Raw genomic sequence first — 17,301 nt, forward strand, 5'->3', positions numbered from 1 at the left:
CAGTGGGCTGTAAAATACCAGCCAGTGGGAAAGTCTCTCAATTCAGACCAGTGCTTTGATACAATTTCATTCTGGTCTCAAGGCTGTGGAAGGGTTTGTAAATGTTCATTAGCGACGCTATGAGAAAATGCAGCTTCCCCATTAGCACGGGCTTGAGTAAAGCAGGAAGGCTTTCAGGAACCCCTTTAATTAAAGTGCACACAAATCAGAGTGACAGGAGGACCAGTCAATCACTCCAGGTGTGGGAGACGACCAGAGCCAGAATGTGAGATGAAGGGTCCTATGCCGTCAGGGTCAGGATGGCCAGAGTGCGGCCCACAAGACAAAAGATGACACTCCGGTTTCTTCAGCATGGCTCCCAGCTGCTCTCTTAATATGGAGGGAGGTTCACAGAGGCAACAGGTTCCAGCATGGAACACTCCATCTTGCTCCAAGCAAGCTGGCTGCTCAAGATGGGACACTGCATGATGGGACAGGTAGTCTGCAGGGCCCACCTCCACATCGTTAAGGAAGGCAGCTGCAGTCTGCTTCAGCATGTGCTGAGTGCCCTGCATTTTGTGGCACAACCCTGCCTCATGCTCCTTAAACCTTGCACACCAGCATGGTTGTCCTGAACATGGGACTCAATGTGGCAGGAAGGTTTCCCTGGTATCTATACATCCTGGAACCGGAGCAGCAGGGTTGAGTGGCTACAGGCAATTCCTCCTCCCCCAGCCCTGTGTTATGGACTCTGGGCTCCTGTGCAATGAACATGCATATTTCTTCAGAGTGCAAGAATCAAAGGAGAGGAATGAAGAAGTTGCATGAGTGGAGCCAGCTGTCAGTTCTGGCTGCCTCATTCACCCCCTGCCCTTCATAAAAGCAAGTTCAGTTCCCCCTGCAAGACTAGAAATGGGAGTTTTACATCACTGGAAAAGAGTGATTTCCAAAGGGGGACAAACAGCACTGCTAGCCCTACATGGTCCAGAGCTACCATGCTGATAACACACAGATACGCCTGCCTGTGCTATCACATTCTGTCTATACAGGGAGGGGAGCAGCAGTTTCATACCAATGATCCCTTTCTCCAGGCCAATTCCTTCAGGCCCCACATCCATCTCTTCCCTGAACCCAGCTGCCTTTCCTGTCTCATCTCCCTTCTCTAGTCAGCTGGTCCACCATCTGTCTCCCCAGCCCCCAAAGCCATCCATCTTGTCTAGAAGTCCTTCACTGCTGTATCCATGGCCAGGTGCAGCTCTGCTTGCCATTAGCATTATTTTAGGCACACTCAGCTCTGCCTTGCTTCCCTGGTGGTGGAGACAGTATATAAAGATGCATTAAGGAAGCCCTGAGGAAATGCCTATTCCCAGAAAGCTACAGAAATAAAGAACAAGATCAGCGGCTTGGCCTCGACACAGCTGGATTAGAAGACAGGGAGGATATTGGAGATGAAATGGGCAGTGGCACAGGAGGCAGGGCCAAGATCCACTGTCTTGGAGAAAATAAGGCTGAGGATGGGAGAGGGAAAAGGATAGGACAGGGAGCAGCTGTCACAAGGAGAGTCTGGGTACAGATGAGGCAGGCTGCACCACCTGTGAAGTACAAGCAGAAGGATTGGGCCAAGGGGAAATTATGAGAGAGTCTAAAATGGTTCAGTGTTTATGCAAAGAAAGTTCTATTAATGTTTTCCTGTATGTAACGTTCACAGCAGCTTTGATCGATTGACAGCCCCAGCCACTGTTGTTTTCTCAGGGATAGATGGAGAAAGCCCTGCACTCTGGCATGGTGTCTTTAGGTCTGTACTCAGCAATGCCTTGACTTCTTGACTCAGTGAACGTTGCACCTTCCAGAGAGCCTAATAACTTCTTCAAAGCAAATACGGAGCGAGAGTGCCAGGAAGTGAAGTGAATGTAAGCCTGGGAGGCAGCCAGCAGACGAAGTCATGTGACCTTATTTGCAAAAGATTTGATCCACTTTAGTGTGGACTGAGATCACCCGACTGGTTCTCACATTCTGTGATCATCAAATAGCCTGGTTTGGAGGCAAAGATATTTTCACACAGTATTTATTCTGCTGGATTACGAGGTTATTACATTTTGCAGACCACCGTGTATGATGCTTTGAAAGCCAGTGGTATATTATACCAATCAGGTTTGGGTTTCTTTGCGACACTGATTTCCTTCCCTGCCTGGCCTCTGTTTTTCCACTGGTTGCTTTGGAGTAATGCATGCTAACATTTAACAATGGAAGGCTAGTATGCTGCTGCCTATCACGCTCTTTGAAAGTCAGCACAAGCAGACGATAGGTAAAGAGTAAATTGCAGTCTGCCCTTCATAGGGATATCGATGACCTGCCATATCAGATCAAACCAAGATCCTGTCTCCAATACCGGCTAGTACCAGATACTTCAGAGGAAGTGTCAAGAAACTGCAGAAGGCAGTTGTAAAGTAGCCTGCATTGTCAGTTGCTGGATTTGTGTGGGCGCTCTCTCCGTATGCTGTACCAGCCCTGCAGACAGCTGGCTCAGCAGATCTCGCTAGTACTGCCCAGAAAGACCGTCGATTTGGTTCAGCAGCGAAGGCGCTCGGCCAGGTTTATTGCCCTCAAGACACAGTACTAGCACCCGGCTGACTGTACGGGGACACTAACACACAAGTGACCAGCAGCGGGACTCTCCACTGCCCCCTTGGCCAGACAAAGACGTCCTTCTGGGACCCTTCTTTTATACACTGACACAAACAAGCTACATATTACCCTTCTGACACGGTTAATTACCAACTACACCCTGTATTTTTTGGTTTGAACACCACCCTGACCCTGTATCATCTTCGAAGAGTGTTTATATACCATAACTTTGTATTGTGGTGTTCTTGTACTAGCCTTCTGGAATGTGTTGAGTGAATACCTAGTGCCTAGTACTGCTTGGGAGTGCCTGTGTTTTAGCAACGCCAGCCACATCCTTGCCAAGTTCACGTACCGGACAGCGAACTTGTACGCAGGGCCTGACTTTTGCTGACTCTGGTTTAGGCCTCAGGCCTTGCAGCAGACCCAGTACTCCAGGCTCCCTCTCTCTACTGCAGCCTGAGAACATTAAAAAGCTAGCTTCTAAATCCATGGTTTTCCCTAGATCCACCTTTATGAAGTCCCTGCTGCAGTAGAATCTGATGGGTGGGTAGGACTCCAGTCTTGGCTTTCACCATATGTGGGTTTTTTTGGACTAGATTAATCCACCCCCCATCTTCCAACCTTCCTCAGAATCTACACGACCAGTGGCCACTACTGCCCCGGATTGCACTCCTGAATGGGATGATGGATTAAGTTCAATAAATATACTGTAAAAAACACAAAACAGTCACATTTCCCTGGTAAAAGAAGCCATTGTGAGATGAGGAAAACTACCCACCCAAAGGCAGAATTTACAAGAGCCACCTCTGTGCTCAATAATATAGTTATACAAGCCTTATTCAGAAGACAGTACGGGTCAAAGCAATTTTAAGAATTAGTTCAGTTCACTTATGAGAAGAGAAGACCTGGCAGCAGTCACACAGGAATCCTGGTTCTGCTGCTATTCAATTGGGAAGGGCCTGTCTATACACAGCTTTTGTGCTGCTTTAACTGTATCAGTTTGAAACCAGTCTAGTTAAAGTGGTACCACACCCCCAAGTCAGGATGCACTTATACTCCTATAAAGGTGCTTATACCAATATAGATTATTACTGCAAATTTAGTGAAATAAGCCATTTCAGGATTATTGTGTCCACACTAGCTTCTGTACTGGTTTAATTATTTCAGTTAAAAAAAGTCTCAAACCTAATCAAAATAGTTAAATCAGTGTAAAATGTGCCTGTAGACCAGGTCAGCATTATGTATACTGGCCTTAATTTCAGTGTCTTCATAGAATCAGAGGGTTAGAAGGGACTGCAAGGGTCATCTCGTCTAATCCCCAGTTAACTTCTTAACTGGCCAAGCAAATCAAGGTCTCTCACTCAACTCATTGGTATTTCTCTGTCTGACTACAACATGATAACTCTTGAATGACACATCCAATCAATTCCTCAATTTCTGGGAATGTTCTTGGCATCAATGGGCACAACCCTATCGATTTTGGTGGGGAAAAAAAAATACAGAAAAAGCAAAAGGGGGAAAAAAGGGGGAAAATGGAGCCCTGGCATCTGGATAGCCCCCAGCAGCTTTAAGCACCTCTAACTGTCTACAGCTCAAAGCAATGGTTGGGGGCAGCCATTAACACCTTCCAGCAAAACAATACCCCACATTTTAGCTCTGCCCACGTCTCAGTGGCATTTAAAATGTTTACACCCAGAGGAAAAAAATAAATGTGGGGGAAGAAGTGGCACTCACAGAGCCCCTGGCATGGGGTGAAAATAAGGAACCCTGGCATGGGGAGAAAGGGAAATGGGGAGGCACACAGAGCCTCTGGCATGGTAGAGAAGGGGAAAGGAGGCATGGGGGAGAATGAGGGGAGAGAGTGGGAGACCCGGTATAGCAGGGGGAATAGGGAGAAGGGGGAATGTGGAGGTCCCGCAGATCCCCTGGCATGGGAGAAATGGGGGGACCATAACATGGGGGAAGAGAGGAAAGTTTGGGAGCCCCTGGCACGAGTGAGGGAGGTGTGGGGCAGGGAGTCTTTGAAATAGAGGAGAAAGACAGTGGGCACACTGGATTGGGGGAGGGGGAAATGCCTCTGGTGTGTGCAAATTACTGCCCTTCATTTACCTGACTTCACCTATTATCCATAATTATTTGCCTACATAACAAGGAAAATCACTCCCCTAAAAGTTCTTGTAAGTTCTAAATAGATGTGATATCAATCAGAGACAAGGTGGGTGAGGTAATCTCTCTTATTGGACCAACCTCGGTTGCTGAAAGAAGATTTTGAGCTACACAGAGCTCGTCTTCAAGTCTGATATCAATGCCACTGAAACTTTTAAGTCGAGCTTGTGAACTTCTTACTAATGAAAAAAAAAAAAATTTTCCCCAACAAAACCAAAGGTCTTTCTTCAATAAAAAGTTGTGTGAAAAACTGTCAACATTGTAGAAAATGATTGTAATTTTTTGTATTTTGGGGGGGGGGGAAGAGAACAAGCTTCCCCCCCATCCCACCCATTGTTATCTATGTTAACATTTTTCATTTATCCAAATCCTAATTTTCAGAACACAAAATAAAGTGTTGATAGCAAAAGTCACAAAGGAAATTTGTAAAAAATTTCCATCTCCCGGCACCAGTTTTTCAGATTCTAGCTCAAGATGTTTTCAGCATTTACAGAAGTTTGTTATTTTTAATATCTCAAAGTATCATCACAGTGTTATAGTATTTTGTCCTTCAAACAACAGACCTAGCATGACAATGAAGGTGCACAGCATCCCTGTTATTTCAGCATGTGTGTATGTGCGGAGAATAGCACTTCAGCCAAAATACTCAAAAATTGGGCCCTAAAGTCAGGCATAAAAATACTGATTGTGTCTATCATGGGGCAAGGCTTCTCCCCAGCTTCCAACACTTGCTGCCAAAACCAGTCCCCTTTAAGAAGGTTTAGTCTCTTTTAACACAGGCAAGTAAAGAAACAAAAACCTGTCTTTGAACTCACTCTTTGCTCTCAGGCTTCAGGGGCACCCCTCCCAGGGTCTCCAGTGCTTCTGCTTCCTGGCAGGTTCCCTCCCGGTTCTAGTCAGCTCTGCTCTCTCCCTGGAGCAGAGATCCCAGGGCCGCTGAGCACCTTGCCCCTCACTCCAGGGACCCACCACAGGAGTTGGCTCTGCTCTGGCTCCCCTTCCCCACACACAGCCTGTCCCAATCATGCCCTTCCACCTCCACATTGCCTGCTCTCTGGCAGTCCTTTATAGGCCCAGGTGTAACACAGTCCCCTTTAACTGGCTGGATTGGGCTCATCTGCTCTGAGACAGGGGAGCTGGGCCCAGTTCTATTCACAGGAACCAGCTGCCAGCTTTCCACTGAACAGATATAAACCAAGTCATTCGAGTGTAGTTGCACTTGCTAGATTTCAAACCACGTGTAATTTTTTTAATCAGCCTGTTCTCCCCCAGTTATAGGCAAGTCTTTTATTGTACAATTTGTGCTCGGCTAGAGCAATCGAGATGGAGTTGGATCTTTTCATCACAGCTCCCACAGGGAGCTTGGTGCATCAGCAATTTATAATTGGATTGGGTTGAAATTTGGTATGTAAAGTGTCAGCCCAATTAGAAATTATTTTACAGAACATCTTTCCCATTGGTTAAGCTGTTTAACCTGGGCTCTAATGCTGGCTGAGTCAGTGACTCACTGCGTAACCTTTGACAAGTCCCCTGACCTTTCTGTTCCTCAGTCAACCCAGCTGGAAAATTAGGTAAAAAGCAAGGTCTCACTGGGGCTGGGGGGAATTGGTGCCTCTGAGCTGAGATCTTTTGGGCAAATACATTACAAGATTTTGTCTTCTGAACATAGTGCAGCAATGAGAAGCAGCTGACGTGGTTTAAGAGTTACATTAAAATGTCTGGCTTTAAAAAGAGAAGCTAGCGAAAACGAAAGCAACAAACTTTAGTACCCACTATCCCAAAGGAGATTTTGCCTTTAAAAGATATTGGATAAACACAATAGCAATTCATGATCATGGGAGCTTGCATTCTTATGGGCCCCATGTACATATAACCCAAAAGCCCATTGAAATGAGAAACAGAGATAAAAAAAAAAATGTCTGTTGAAATAGCTGTTGTCACACACTCCTGACTAAAGATTCAGGGCTTAGCTACATAGCATTGCCATCTGGACTACGAGATCATGATTTGTAGACCGCTCGAACTGCTCAGTATCTAGAGCACTCTACAAATCACAGCCCTGTAGTCTGGACTGCAGCAGCGTGTAGACAAGACATCTGACGTCACTTGTGATGTGCTTGTTAGCAGGAGGTAACACGTTACAGAAGTCACAACTCTCACCGTGAAAGACGGCATTTCCAGTCCTTGTGTGTCTGCTCATTTTCACAAGGGAGCTTGTCAGATCATCTATTAAGATGTGAAATATTTCTTAATGGTAAACTGTAGTTAAAATTGATCTTTTCATGCGCAGTGTGTCTATACTCATCAGTCCAAGAGGGGACATTGAGCAGAGAAAAAGATAGCAGCTCATCTTTTAAAAAATACTTTTCCTGTCTTTGAAAGTCTCCTGGCACAGATGGGATCTCCAAAGGGCAACCTACTGTGACCTCACTGAAACAGAAAGTCTCATTGCAACACACAGTATCTGTGAGTTCACAGAACAAAGCACTCTGGGGACACCAGCAAGTGGCAAGAATTATTTCAGACAGGGCTGCTGGGGAAGCAGGGAGAAAGTATTTTTAAGAGGTTAGTTAAAATGCGTAGCTGTATTGAAAGCAAAGGCATTCAGCACTCAGATCTGTGCTTCATTTGATTTTCATTTCAGCCTTAGTTTGCCTTTAAGATGGCACATACCTAGTTCACAGTTGGTAGTAATCTTACTTACCTTTAAGTCAGATCGTGGGTTCAAGTCTCACCTCCGGAGTCTTGGGCTCAGTTTGGATGACAACACAAAAAAGTGTACGTAGCACTAGGCAGTTGCTGCATGGTTGGAGCCAGTTTTTCCCCAACCTCTTGGTGCTACTCAGGTTTAAGATCCCATGATACTTACTGTAAGAGTAAAAGGATAACCTCAGGTGTCCTAGCAAACATTCACACTCTCAAAACAAGTTCAAACATCCAAGGCACTCAGAGCTATTGCTGAGCAGTGAACAGCTCTCACATTTATCTACCCAGACACAGCACTACAGGTATGTGCAACTTGGCACGTAGAAAAGGTGTTTTTAGCAACCACATTTAGATCTGTCTCTATGAGGCAGAATATGTCTGTACACAACCATGAAAAAGAACCAGGCAGTAAAAACAGCATTAAAAGAGGGCAGTAGCAGGCTAGGATCTCCCCTCACCAGCAATCAGCTTCCCTTTTGGGGATATGAGCAAAACCAAAGCAGAGTTTTTTCACTCCAGGTTATGATTATTTATTTCCAGTAATGCCCCCCCCTTTAGTAGGTGCACTCCAAACACTGGCAGCAAAGTCCCTGCCCCAAAAAGATCACAGATAAATAATAGGCAGGTAACAGAAGGAGAGCAACAGACTTAGAGATAAGTTAGTAGCTCTTTATCTCTATGTTAAATAATCAAGAACTGTAAACTAGACCCAAAATTATTCCTCAACTGTAACACTGTCAGTCAGCAACTTTCCCATAGACATCACAGAGACAGGTTGCAGGAGGAGCACAAATGTGGAGAATGATTTTCTAAAATTATAAATAGGTAAAAATCAGTCAGACTCACTGTGGTGTTAAGGAAATGCAGTCGCCTCTCAGTTTGTATCCAGGTTGCTTCGCCCCTCCTTCCTGCTGTTGCTGCATGCCAGCTGTACCCTATATTTTAATGAACTTCAGCTGCATCTAGTTTCCAATCACTTAATCCTTGACAGTTTCGTTTCATCCTCTGCAGATCTAGCAGGTAAAAATGTGTTGTGGGTTTTGTCCCTGCCTATGCAACCCCTGGGCAAGCGGCCTAGGGAGTCTGTGTCAGGATAGTAAAGCTTCAATATATTATCCTGTAATTAGGTAAACAATTTCTTCCCAGGTCTGCTAATTACCAAAGCATTTAAGCTGGGGCTTGCTCCCTCATGAACATCTTTTCTTGTTTGATCTCACAGTAAAATCAGAATGCTAATTTCATCTGTCACTAACATTTCTAGCATCAAGCAGAAGGAAGAGTTTGAGCTGAGGGCTCTTATTTCAGTAAGGGTTCAATAATAGCAAAAGCAATGACCAACAGAGTGTTGCATAATTTTTAAAGTTTACTTGAGTGCTTAAAATCTCTGTACAAAAGGAACCAGAAATTAGCCACTTGGGCGCTGATCCTGCAAACACTGACTCGTGCTTAATCGGGTTCCATGGCCCTGCTCACATTCATGTGCTTAACTTTATGCATAAGCATTTGCTGGATCAGGGCCTTTAAGACTTTATGCTCTTCAGGGTAGGGATTGCCTTTTCATTATGTACAAGTGCCTACCACAATAGGGTCTCGCTTTCATATGGGGCCTCTAGGTGCTACTGCAGTAGAGATCATAATTAAATACAAAGACCATCTGTTATGACATCAATCTCATTTCGGAGTGCCACAACTCATATAGTCTAGAGCAGGTCAAAAAACAATTTGCATTCTGCAGAAATTCTGAGGTTTCGAAACTTGGGTTTGTCCTGAATCAAGACGAAAAGTGAAAATCTCAGCATTTTTTGCAAACATGAATAATAAAATATTTCATTTTGATCTCATTGAAAAGTTTCCTTTCAATCAGGTCAAACACTTCAACTCTTAGATATTAGAGTTTATAATATAACATAAGTCAAAATGATAGAGAAGATGAAATGCTTCAATAATTTTCCGTACAAACCGTCAACAAAATCAGTGTTTCCACAAAAATGTTTCAATGTAATCAAATCAGCATTTTCCAATGCAAAACTGTTCCATCAGAAAATTTTCAAACAGCTGTTCTATAGGCCTCTCAGACCAATGACATTTTGTACATATCTAGCAGTGGTCTTCTATGGATCTCAAAGCATGTTATGTGTATTACCATCGTGCCGGGGACCCCAGTCTGAGATCAGGACCCCATTGAGCTAGGACTGTACGAACATGGAATAAGAGACAATCCCTGCCCTGAAGAGCTTACAATCTAAATACAAACAAGAGTTAAGCCTCACAACAGCTCCACAGGGATAGATGATAATATTTCTATTTTATAGATAGATTAACAGAATCTGAGTGCCTTGTTTGCCCAATGTCACACGACGAGTCATGAAAGAGCTGGAAACAGAACCCAGGCTCTCAGTTTCCTGCTCCAACACTGGAGAACAACGGTTGAAATGCATTCTTAAAATGCTTCGCCAACTGATGCAAGGCCACTTGTCACAACCTTCTCTAAACAAAACTCAGAGGTTTTGTACTGGTATAACTATTTTGGCTGGTGTGTGTGTGTGATTTTTTACCAATATAGTTATACCAGGACAACCACTAGTGAGGACCCAGTTTATACTGCTATAAAGGTGTCTTACAGTTTATTTCCCTTCTGTTCAGGAATAGCTATGCTAGTACAAACCACCTAACCAGGATAACTGTGTCCACACTGGGGGGCATGGCTGTACCACTCTTTCTTTTAAAATCAATCAGTATTAAAATGCTTCCAAGATTGGAGGCTGAGATCATAATAGCTAGGCAGAACAGCTGATTTCAGTGAGACCAGGGAGCTCAAGAAAGCATGCTGCCTCTCACGAGGAGGCGGAGGAGATTTGGGTATCCTGTACTAGTGAGGAGTCCAGGAGCAGCCAAAGTTGTGTTATACTTTGACAACGGATGCTGATATGGTGTTGGCTGACATTTCTTTTATTATCTGCACTACAGTAAGTAAAACTCTATTAAACTCCGCCCCACAGCCCCGATGAGGATGATCCCATACACACCCTCTCTTAAACATGTCTTCTTACACCTCTTTTCATACTGAGACAGAAGAAAGGTCCACGTCCAACTCTAGTCTCAAAGCAGAAATCAGATTTAGCAAGTACCCTCATACTGGGGGAAAATTATCATTAACTTGCACTCTAAGAAGAAGATACTTTCTATATTTTTAGCCTACACAATGACAAACATCTTAGATTAAACTAAACCTTTCAATGTTTCCCTTTAAAGTAGTCCTCGCCTTGTTGTCTGTTCATATTGGGAGGAGTTTCTTTGTATAGACATTGTCCAATCTGCTCTTTCTGAAGAGCTGTATTTTTATTGCAGAGGCGGGAGCTTTGTAGCTTTTCTCCAATAGGTAGGTATATTTTAACAACAGCAAGAGTGTTAATCAAGGGCATGTCATAAAGCCAGGTGCCCTGTGTGCCTAGGCCTTAATTCTATCCGGTACCAAAAATAGTAGACCATAAATTAGAAAGAACAAAACTTTCACATAGTCAAGGTTTTAGTTTGGCTATTTACCTCAGTTACCATATGGTTAGATCCTAGCCACGCTACAGATTTTTAACCGAGTTGTAACTCCTCCTTGAGACAGCATATTGTAGCAAAGTCTCCTGGTGTGGTTTAGTGATTCAGGGCTTGTCTACATGAACATTTGGTTTGCACGAACAATCAATTTGTGGCAAGGTGGGAAGTGAATCTACTCCACACTAGCCTGTGCACATTAACTGTCTGTATGGACCTGCTGATACACATTAATAGCCCGTTAATGCGCCTTCATCTAGTCCCATTTCAAAGCGGACTAGATGATTAACAAACTGTTAATGCACATCGGCGGAGTCCACACAGACAGTCCACGGCAGGCTAGTGCAGGATAGATTCATACCGCATACTGATTGTTCATGCAGACAAACCCTCAGAATGGCTCCAAAACATTAAACTGAATTTTCAGAAGATAACAAATACGTGAGGCTGTCAGGTTAAATACTTAAAAGCAGAAACCCTGGTTTTATGACACTGCTCACTAATATGCAAAATGGAAGGCTGAGAGGTTGGGGGGGAAAACATAAAATAGGCATCAGAATTACTCTCTAGTTTGGCAGCCTGCTCTCCAGGCCGGCATGGGAAAGAACAATTACTGGGCACATTTTTTTCAGCTTCATATAGATAACATATTTATTGAAAATTTGCTCCACCAACAATGGTGAAATCATGACCAAAAATTACAAAACATCATGGTAGTTGGCTTTATAAAAATAAACTAACGGATATGTCTCGCTGATTTGTACCAGTTTCCCTCCAATTTCAGTTTCTCTTACATCGTTAAAGGAGTACGATGTAATTTCTACTCTTCGTCACAATACAGTATTACAAAATTGCATTCCATCTGAAAAAAAATGATTTTGCTTCCAAATAGCAGAGGTCCTTAAAGTGACTTTTCTCCCTCTCCCCCAAAATAAATATAGAAAATAGCCTTTACAAACAAATTTTAGTTTGGTCAGTTGGGAAGAAAAAAAAAAGGGTCCTTTTCCCCCTCTTGTAATGACTGAGCAGGCTTTTAAACAGTGTTCAAGTCTTTGGTGAGTTTAGCTGCTGAAAATCGTAGTTCTATGTATATACGATCAAATTAGTCCCTTTTGTCAGAATCCAAAGACTATGAGATGATGTCACATGTGAATCACTGGTTACAATCACCATATATGATGAATCGTCATCAGGAGCAACCACCTGTCCAGTAAAGCAGCCAATAAGAGAAGGACATCTTTGGCAACCGTGGTCTGTCAAACGGAAGGCGTCTTTGGTGGATGAACCTGTTGCATAAGTTGTGGTCGCTTGACTCTTGGTTTCCGTCTCTTTGGCCTGCTCTTAGCTTTGTTGATCTGCACCACAAAGAATGCAAGAACCACCATCGCACCAAGGAAAGCAAAGACAGGTATTGTCTGTCCCACATCCTGGTTATAGCGGCCAGGCATTATACCTGTCAGAGGGAGTGGTGGGGAAAGAGAACAATTAAGAAATGTACCTGTTTTAATACTTTTACAACAGCATTTACATTCTTTATCTACAGAACATGCCATGCAGTAACTATTCTTAACTAAAGCAGAGACCAATTCACTCAGATTACATTTTTAAAAGGCAGATTAATAAATGCAGAGCAACTAGTGCAGAAGAGGAGGATCGATAAATCTGCAAGAGAATACAAGAGATTTCATCTAGAGCTAGTTTTGACAAATGAAGACCTAGCCTGGATCTGTATATAAATTTTCCCCAGAGATAGCAATGTCTTGCTTCTTATAAAAAGAAAAAGCAAGCTTAAAAAAAACAAACCCACCTTCACCATGAATTTACTATCAGATATATATTTTAAATGGAAACAATACATTAACTACAAATTCTGATGCAGTGAAAGGATTGGTTTTGCACTCAGCTCAAGATGGTGTAGAGAGATGAACAGAAGGACAATTTTGGGCTTGGTTGGGTTTTTTTTTTTTTTTTTCATATACCCTTAGTTCTAGAACCCTGGAACTGAAGGCTCTGTGTGTGTATTCCACCAAGAGCAAACTGCTTTGAAATGGGCTCTTGCAGGGCATATGATGTCACGGTGAAGGCAAATCCCATGAAGAAGAATACACGATATTCAAACTGAAGACTCTGCTAACTACTCCACAATTCCTCACCAGCACCTCTTTCCCAAACCAGTTTTATGGTAGGAAACTTAACTAGTATTATAATAGATCTTTAAGTCTTAAAAATAGTATCTACTTGTTAAATTTCAAGAGTCAATATTGAATTGTTTCTAGCCCTACACTGAAGGTATTAAAAGTCATGAACAGCAATTCCTACACAATCTGAAAGCCACAAAGTTATTACAAACAATTGTCAGTACTCCTTTGCCTCCAATTAACCATCTTTGTTAACATTCACAACAAGCTTATTTTGAACAAATCACAAACTTACAAAAGTTAATTTTAATTTTCAACACAGACAAACTTTTATACTGTGGCAGTCACTGACATTTCTGAGCGCTTTAAACATTTTAAAGAAAACATGTAAAATCTCTGAGTCTCTCTGCCCCCCCCCAGGCAGATTGATATTTACCTCCCGGAATGTCCCACGCTCCACTTTCTCCAGGGGATAAAGGTCTTACTTGGGGTCGGTTCTGTCGAAAGCTGGGTAAAGCCACTTTATCCAAATCAATTGACAATAATTTTTGATGTTTCCAAAGGTTGCTGGAAGAAATTAAAATATAAAAGCATTTTCACATTGGTCCAAGAAGTCCAATAAATTCTGCAGAAATGTTATACATTTAATTATATAACATTACATAAAAATGTATACAAAGAAATTATATAAAAAGATAATCTGAACCAATAAATAACTCACTAAATTGGATGCACAGATTACTGTGCAATTAATTTTATTGGTTCACAAGAATACAAAATTCAAATCAAATGCTGTAGATATGAAGTCCGATAGGTATCTACTTACCTACAAATTTGTCTCTTAGGGGTAGCCTACCAAAAGTTACCCATAATGGCTTAGTGAACCATTAATGGATATATTGGTTTGTCTACCTCTAAACTACCAACAGATGATACACCGGAAAGTAAAGTTAATCAAAAAGTGATTTAGAAATATTTTTCTGAAAAAACATGAATTTTCATTGCTGTTATTTGCAAGATCATATTAATTGTAGTTTGGGGGCATTCAGATAACTACCATTTTATTTGTGGAAATGTCTGTAAATTCCCTAACTTTCATAAATTATAGTATGAATGATGAGTTAGCCAAAAATTTGTATCAGAAGTGCCTTAACCATTATTTCCTATTTATTATTCATCTTTTGTTATTCTCCTATTTAAGAAGTTTCAGTCATCCACTCAGAAAGCAGAGACAATACCATTTGATTTAAGTGACTTTTTGATCAAATTCAAACCTGAACATTTCTTATTAAAAACATTTAAAAGAATAAATATAATAACCTGGGTGCAGTTTCATTCAAAGGCTGTGGTTTTGCCCAGGACAAGTGAGGACAAGCTGGAAGAGAACGGGGTTTTGGATCTCCCAAGTGAGCCTCAAGCACCTTTGAATACCGATGAAGATGGTTACCTGTAATTCCATATTACACAGACAAAGACAGAGTTACACCTGACAAACTATGAGGACATAAAATTTTTGTAAGATTTTCTAATATTTGTATTATACCAAACAGTATTGTGATTAAGAAAGGGAGTTTCTTATATAAAATGCCTTAGCGCTAAACCTCATTCTTGTAAATAATTAAAAAGTATCTTATAAAACAGAATTGTGAATGTACAATCAGTTGCCAGGCAACTTTAAAATCTCTAGGTTTTGGTAGTCAGCATATTAGATAAAACTGAGTGCTTTAAATACACATTGTATCTATCAATTGGTATTTGAACTTAGAAGAACAATATATATTAGGAATATATGCAAGAGCTACTACTCCAAATTCTGTTTGCATACAGTGCTATAGATAACAAAAACTGTATATTTAAAATTACTGCATTCTGATTTTAATAATAGCTGAAGTCTTTAAATATGTACATACTCTGAAAATGCAGGGTTAAGAAAACAAGAACATTCAGGGAGCTACTCCTATTTCCTGCAGTACCACAGGATTAAACTGGTACTAAATACTAGCAGGCTCTGCTAAGTAACCAACCCTCTCACCTTCCATCCTCTCTGGAAGAGAGTATCCTGCTCCTGTTGGTGGTCGTTGTCTGTTTTCAGAATGACTGAGACTTGGTGGCATCACCCCATAGGAAGTGTACTGAAGAAGAGAATCTAGTAGCCAAAAGCAGTCTGTGTGGATTTAATGGCCCCCCCGGTTCCCCAAAACAACACACATTATGATACAGTTTGGACTTTTAGATAGATAGATAAATAAATAAATAAATAAATAAATAAAGTAAAGAAGTTTTAACTAATGAATATGACTGAGTTTTAAATAGGATACCTAAAGCTTTAAAACCTGGTCAGTTTTTCTCTTTCTTTTTGCTTTACAAGTAGTACAAGTATGGTTGTTTCTTTTGGCATACCTAAGAAAAAATATCCCTGTTTTCACATATGGGGTGGGTTTTAAAGTGTCGAAATTACAACAAACTGTTCAATTTTAAGGAAAATATTTTCTTCTTTTCTGAACTAAACAAATGTTTAGCTCTTAATGCTGAGAGTAGATTATTTAGCAACTGCGTCAAGGATGGGAACTTTGGTTTGGGCAAGACTTAGAGCTTTTGATGCCTCAAGTGAGGTGCTCCCCAAAACAGCAGGTTATTTGCGTGTATATGGAAGTTATCAGTTTTACTGATGTGGAAATGTAGGAGGCACAAAGCTTAAAACTTTGCTTTCATCATTTAGAGTCACAGTTGCAGCTCTTCTTACATGGACAAAGTATATTTTTGGTGGGAGATGATTCTAAACGGCAGAGGTTCTCAACCTGGTATTATGCCCCACAGAGGTGTGCCAAACACATCAGAGATCCCGACCCACTGCTCTTCCCATACTGCTAAGTAGAATGGGGGTCCTGCCTAGACCCCAGCATCCCAGCTATAGGTGAGGTGGCTCCCATGGTGATCCCAATATGGAAAAGGTGGTTGTGATATGGAAAAAGCTGGGAAACACTCCAGTAGCAAATTTCTTTCCAAGTGTTCTTTACACTCTAGTTCTGCTCATGAGCACTGGTTTCAAATGTTTCTAAAACTGTCCTGGTCTTGCTGTAGAGCTTGCTGTTGCTAATATTATGATCACAGGTCTCAAGCTCTCTGAAATTTTAGTTTGTAGAATAAGGACAAGTGAATCTTCTAATTCGTTTTTAACATAGAGCCAAAAAAAAAAAAAAAAAAAAATCTCAGAACTTCTTTGCTTGAAGAGCTGTTTGGTGGGAATGGAAGTTAATCTTCATAATCCTGATATCACTTAAACCCTCACCTTTGATTTTTAAAGAGGTCAGTCAACCACATTTTAAGGATTTACATTCACATATGTGAAGAATTTAACAGCTTAAGGTCAATGATGTCTTAAGCAGGAGATACAGCTCTTAATTCATAACTTAAAAGCCAATTTAATGGAATTATTTAAAGCTTTCCAGTCTGCTTGCTACACAGAGTTACACCAAATATAACAGCATCAGTGTTCAAAAGGCACAGCATTCTATGACTTATATCATTGTTAAAATATCTGTCCTTGCAGTAAAGGCTTTTAATAACCTAGACAAAGCACTCGATAATGGACCATAAGGAACAATCATGGTTTGCAAGGAAATAGACTGTGTGATCCGATAAGTCTTTTACACCTCTATCTTCCATGATTCTATGAACCTGGTACCGATCAATTTAAATAATTAAGGGTTCTTCAAGGAGCAATATTTAATTTCTCACCGAGTTCCCATAGCTGTTCTGTGTGAGATGCAGAATAAAATAGGGCAGCACAGCTGGGAAGTCCTGTTATATTATAAATCTACAATGCAACATGCTCTGAAAAGGATAAAGGCTAATAAGTCATTAAGTTTTGCTAGACCTACTGATAAAAAACGGTAATGCAAAAATACACTTTAAACGACAATTATACTATGCAAATGACACTATAAAAATAGGATCATGGGGTACCATATTTGTGTATCAATGACTCCAAATCAGACATGCCCTCAATTTACAAGTAAAAAAAAAAGTTTTTTAACTGCTAATCCTGGAAATCCACCCTGATATCTCAAAGTAATGCTATGTTCTATTAGAAACAGGTTCAGAATATAGACAGGAATCTGTATAAGTACAAGGATCAGAA

At 41.3% G+C, this 17,301-nt stretch overlaps 1 protein-coding gene across 1 annotated transcript in view; it reads right to left on the bottom strand.

Moving 5' to 3' along the window:
- Positions 1-11,236: 11,236 nt before the first annotated feature.
- MBTPS1 (membrane bound transcription factor peptidase, site 1) overlaps positions 11,237-17,301 on the bottom strand; it is a 47,143-nt gene continuing 41,078 nt past the window's right edge. Inside the window, exons 20-23 of the mRNA XM_065416379.1 lie at positions 15,193-15,324; positions 14,481-14,607; positions 13,597-13,727; positions 11,237-12,475 (exon numbers count right to left, since the gene is read on the bottom strand). Coding sequence (XP_065272451.1) covers positions 12,279-12,475; positions 13,597-13,727; positions 14,481-14,607; positions 15,193-15,324 — 587 coding nt within the window. The 3' untranslated portion in view covers positions 11,237-12,278. The remainder of the gene's footprint in view (positions 12,476-13,596; positions 13,728-14,480; positions 14,608-15,192; positions 15,325-17,301) is intronic.

This window comes from Emys orbicularis, chromosome 14 (assembly GCF_028017835.1).
Source record: "Emys orbicularis isolate rEmyOrb1 chromosome 14, rEmyOrb1.hap1, whole genome shotgun sequence".
NCBI classification, from domain to species: Eukaryota; Metazoa; Chordata; order Testudines; family Emydidae; genus Emys; species Emys orbicularis.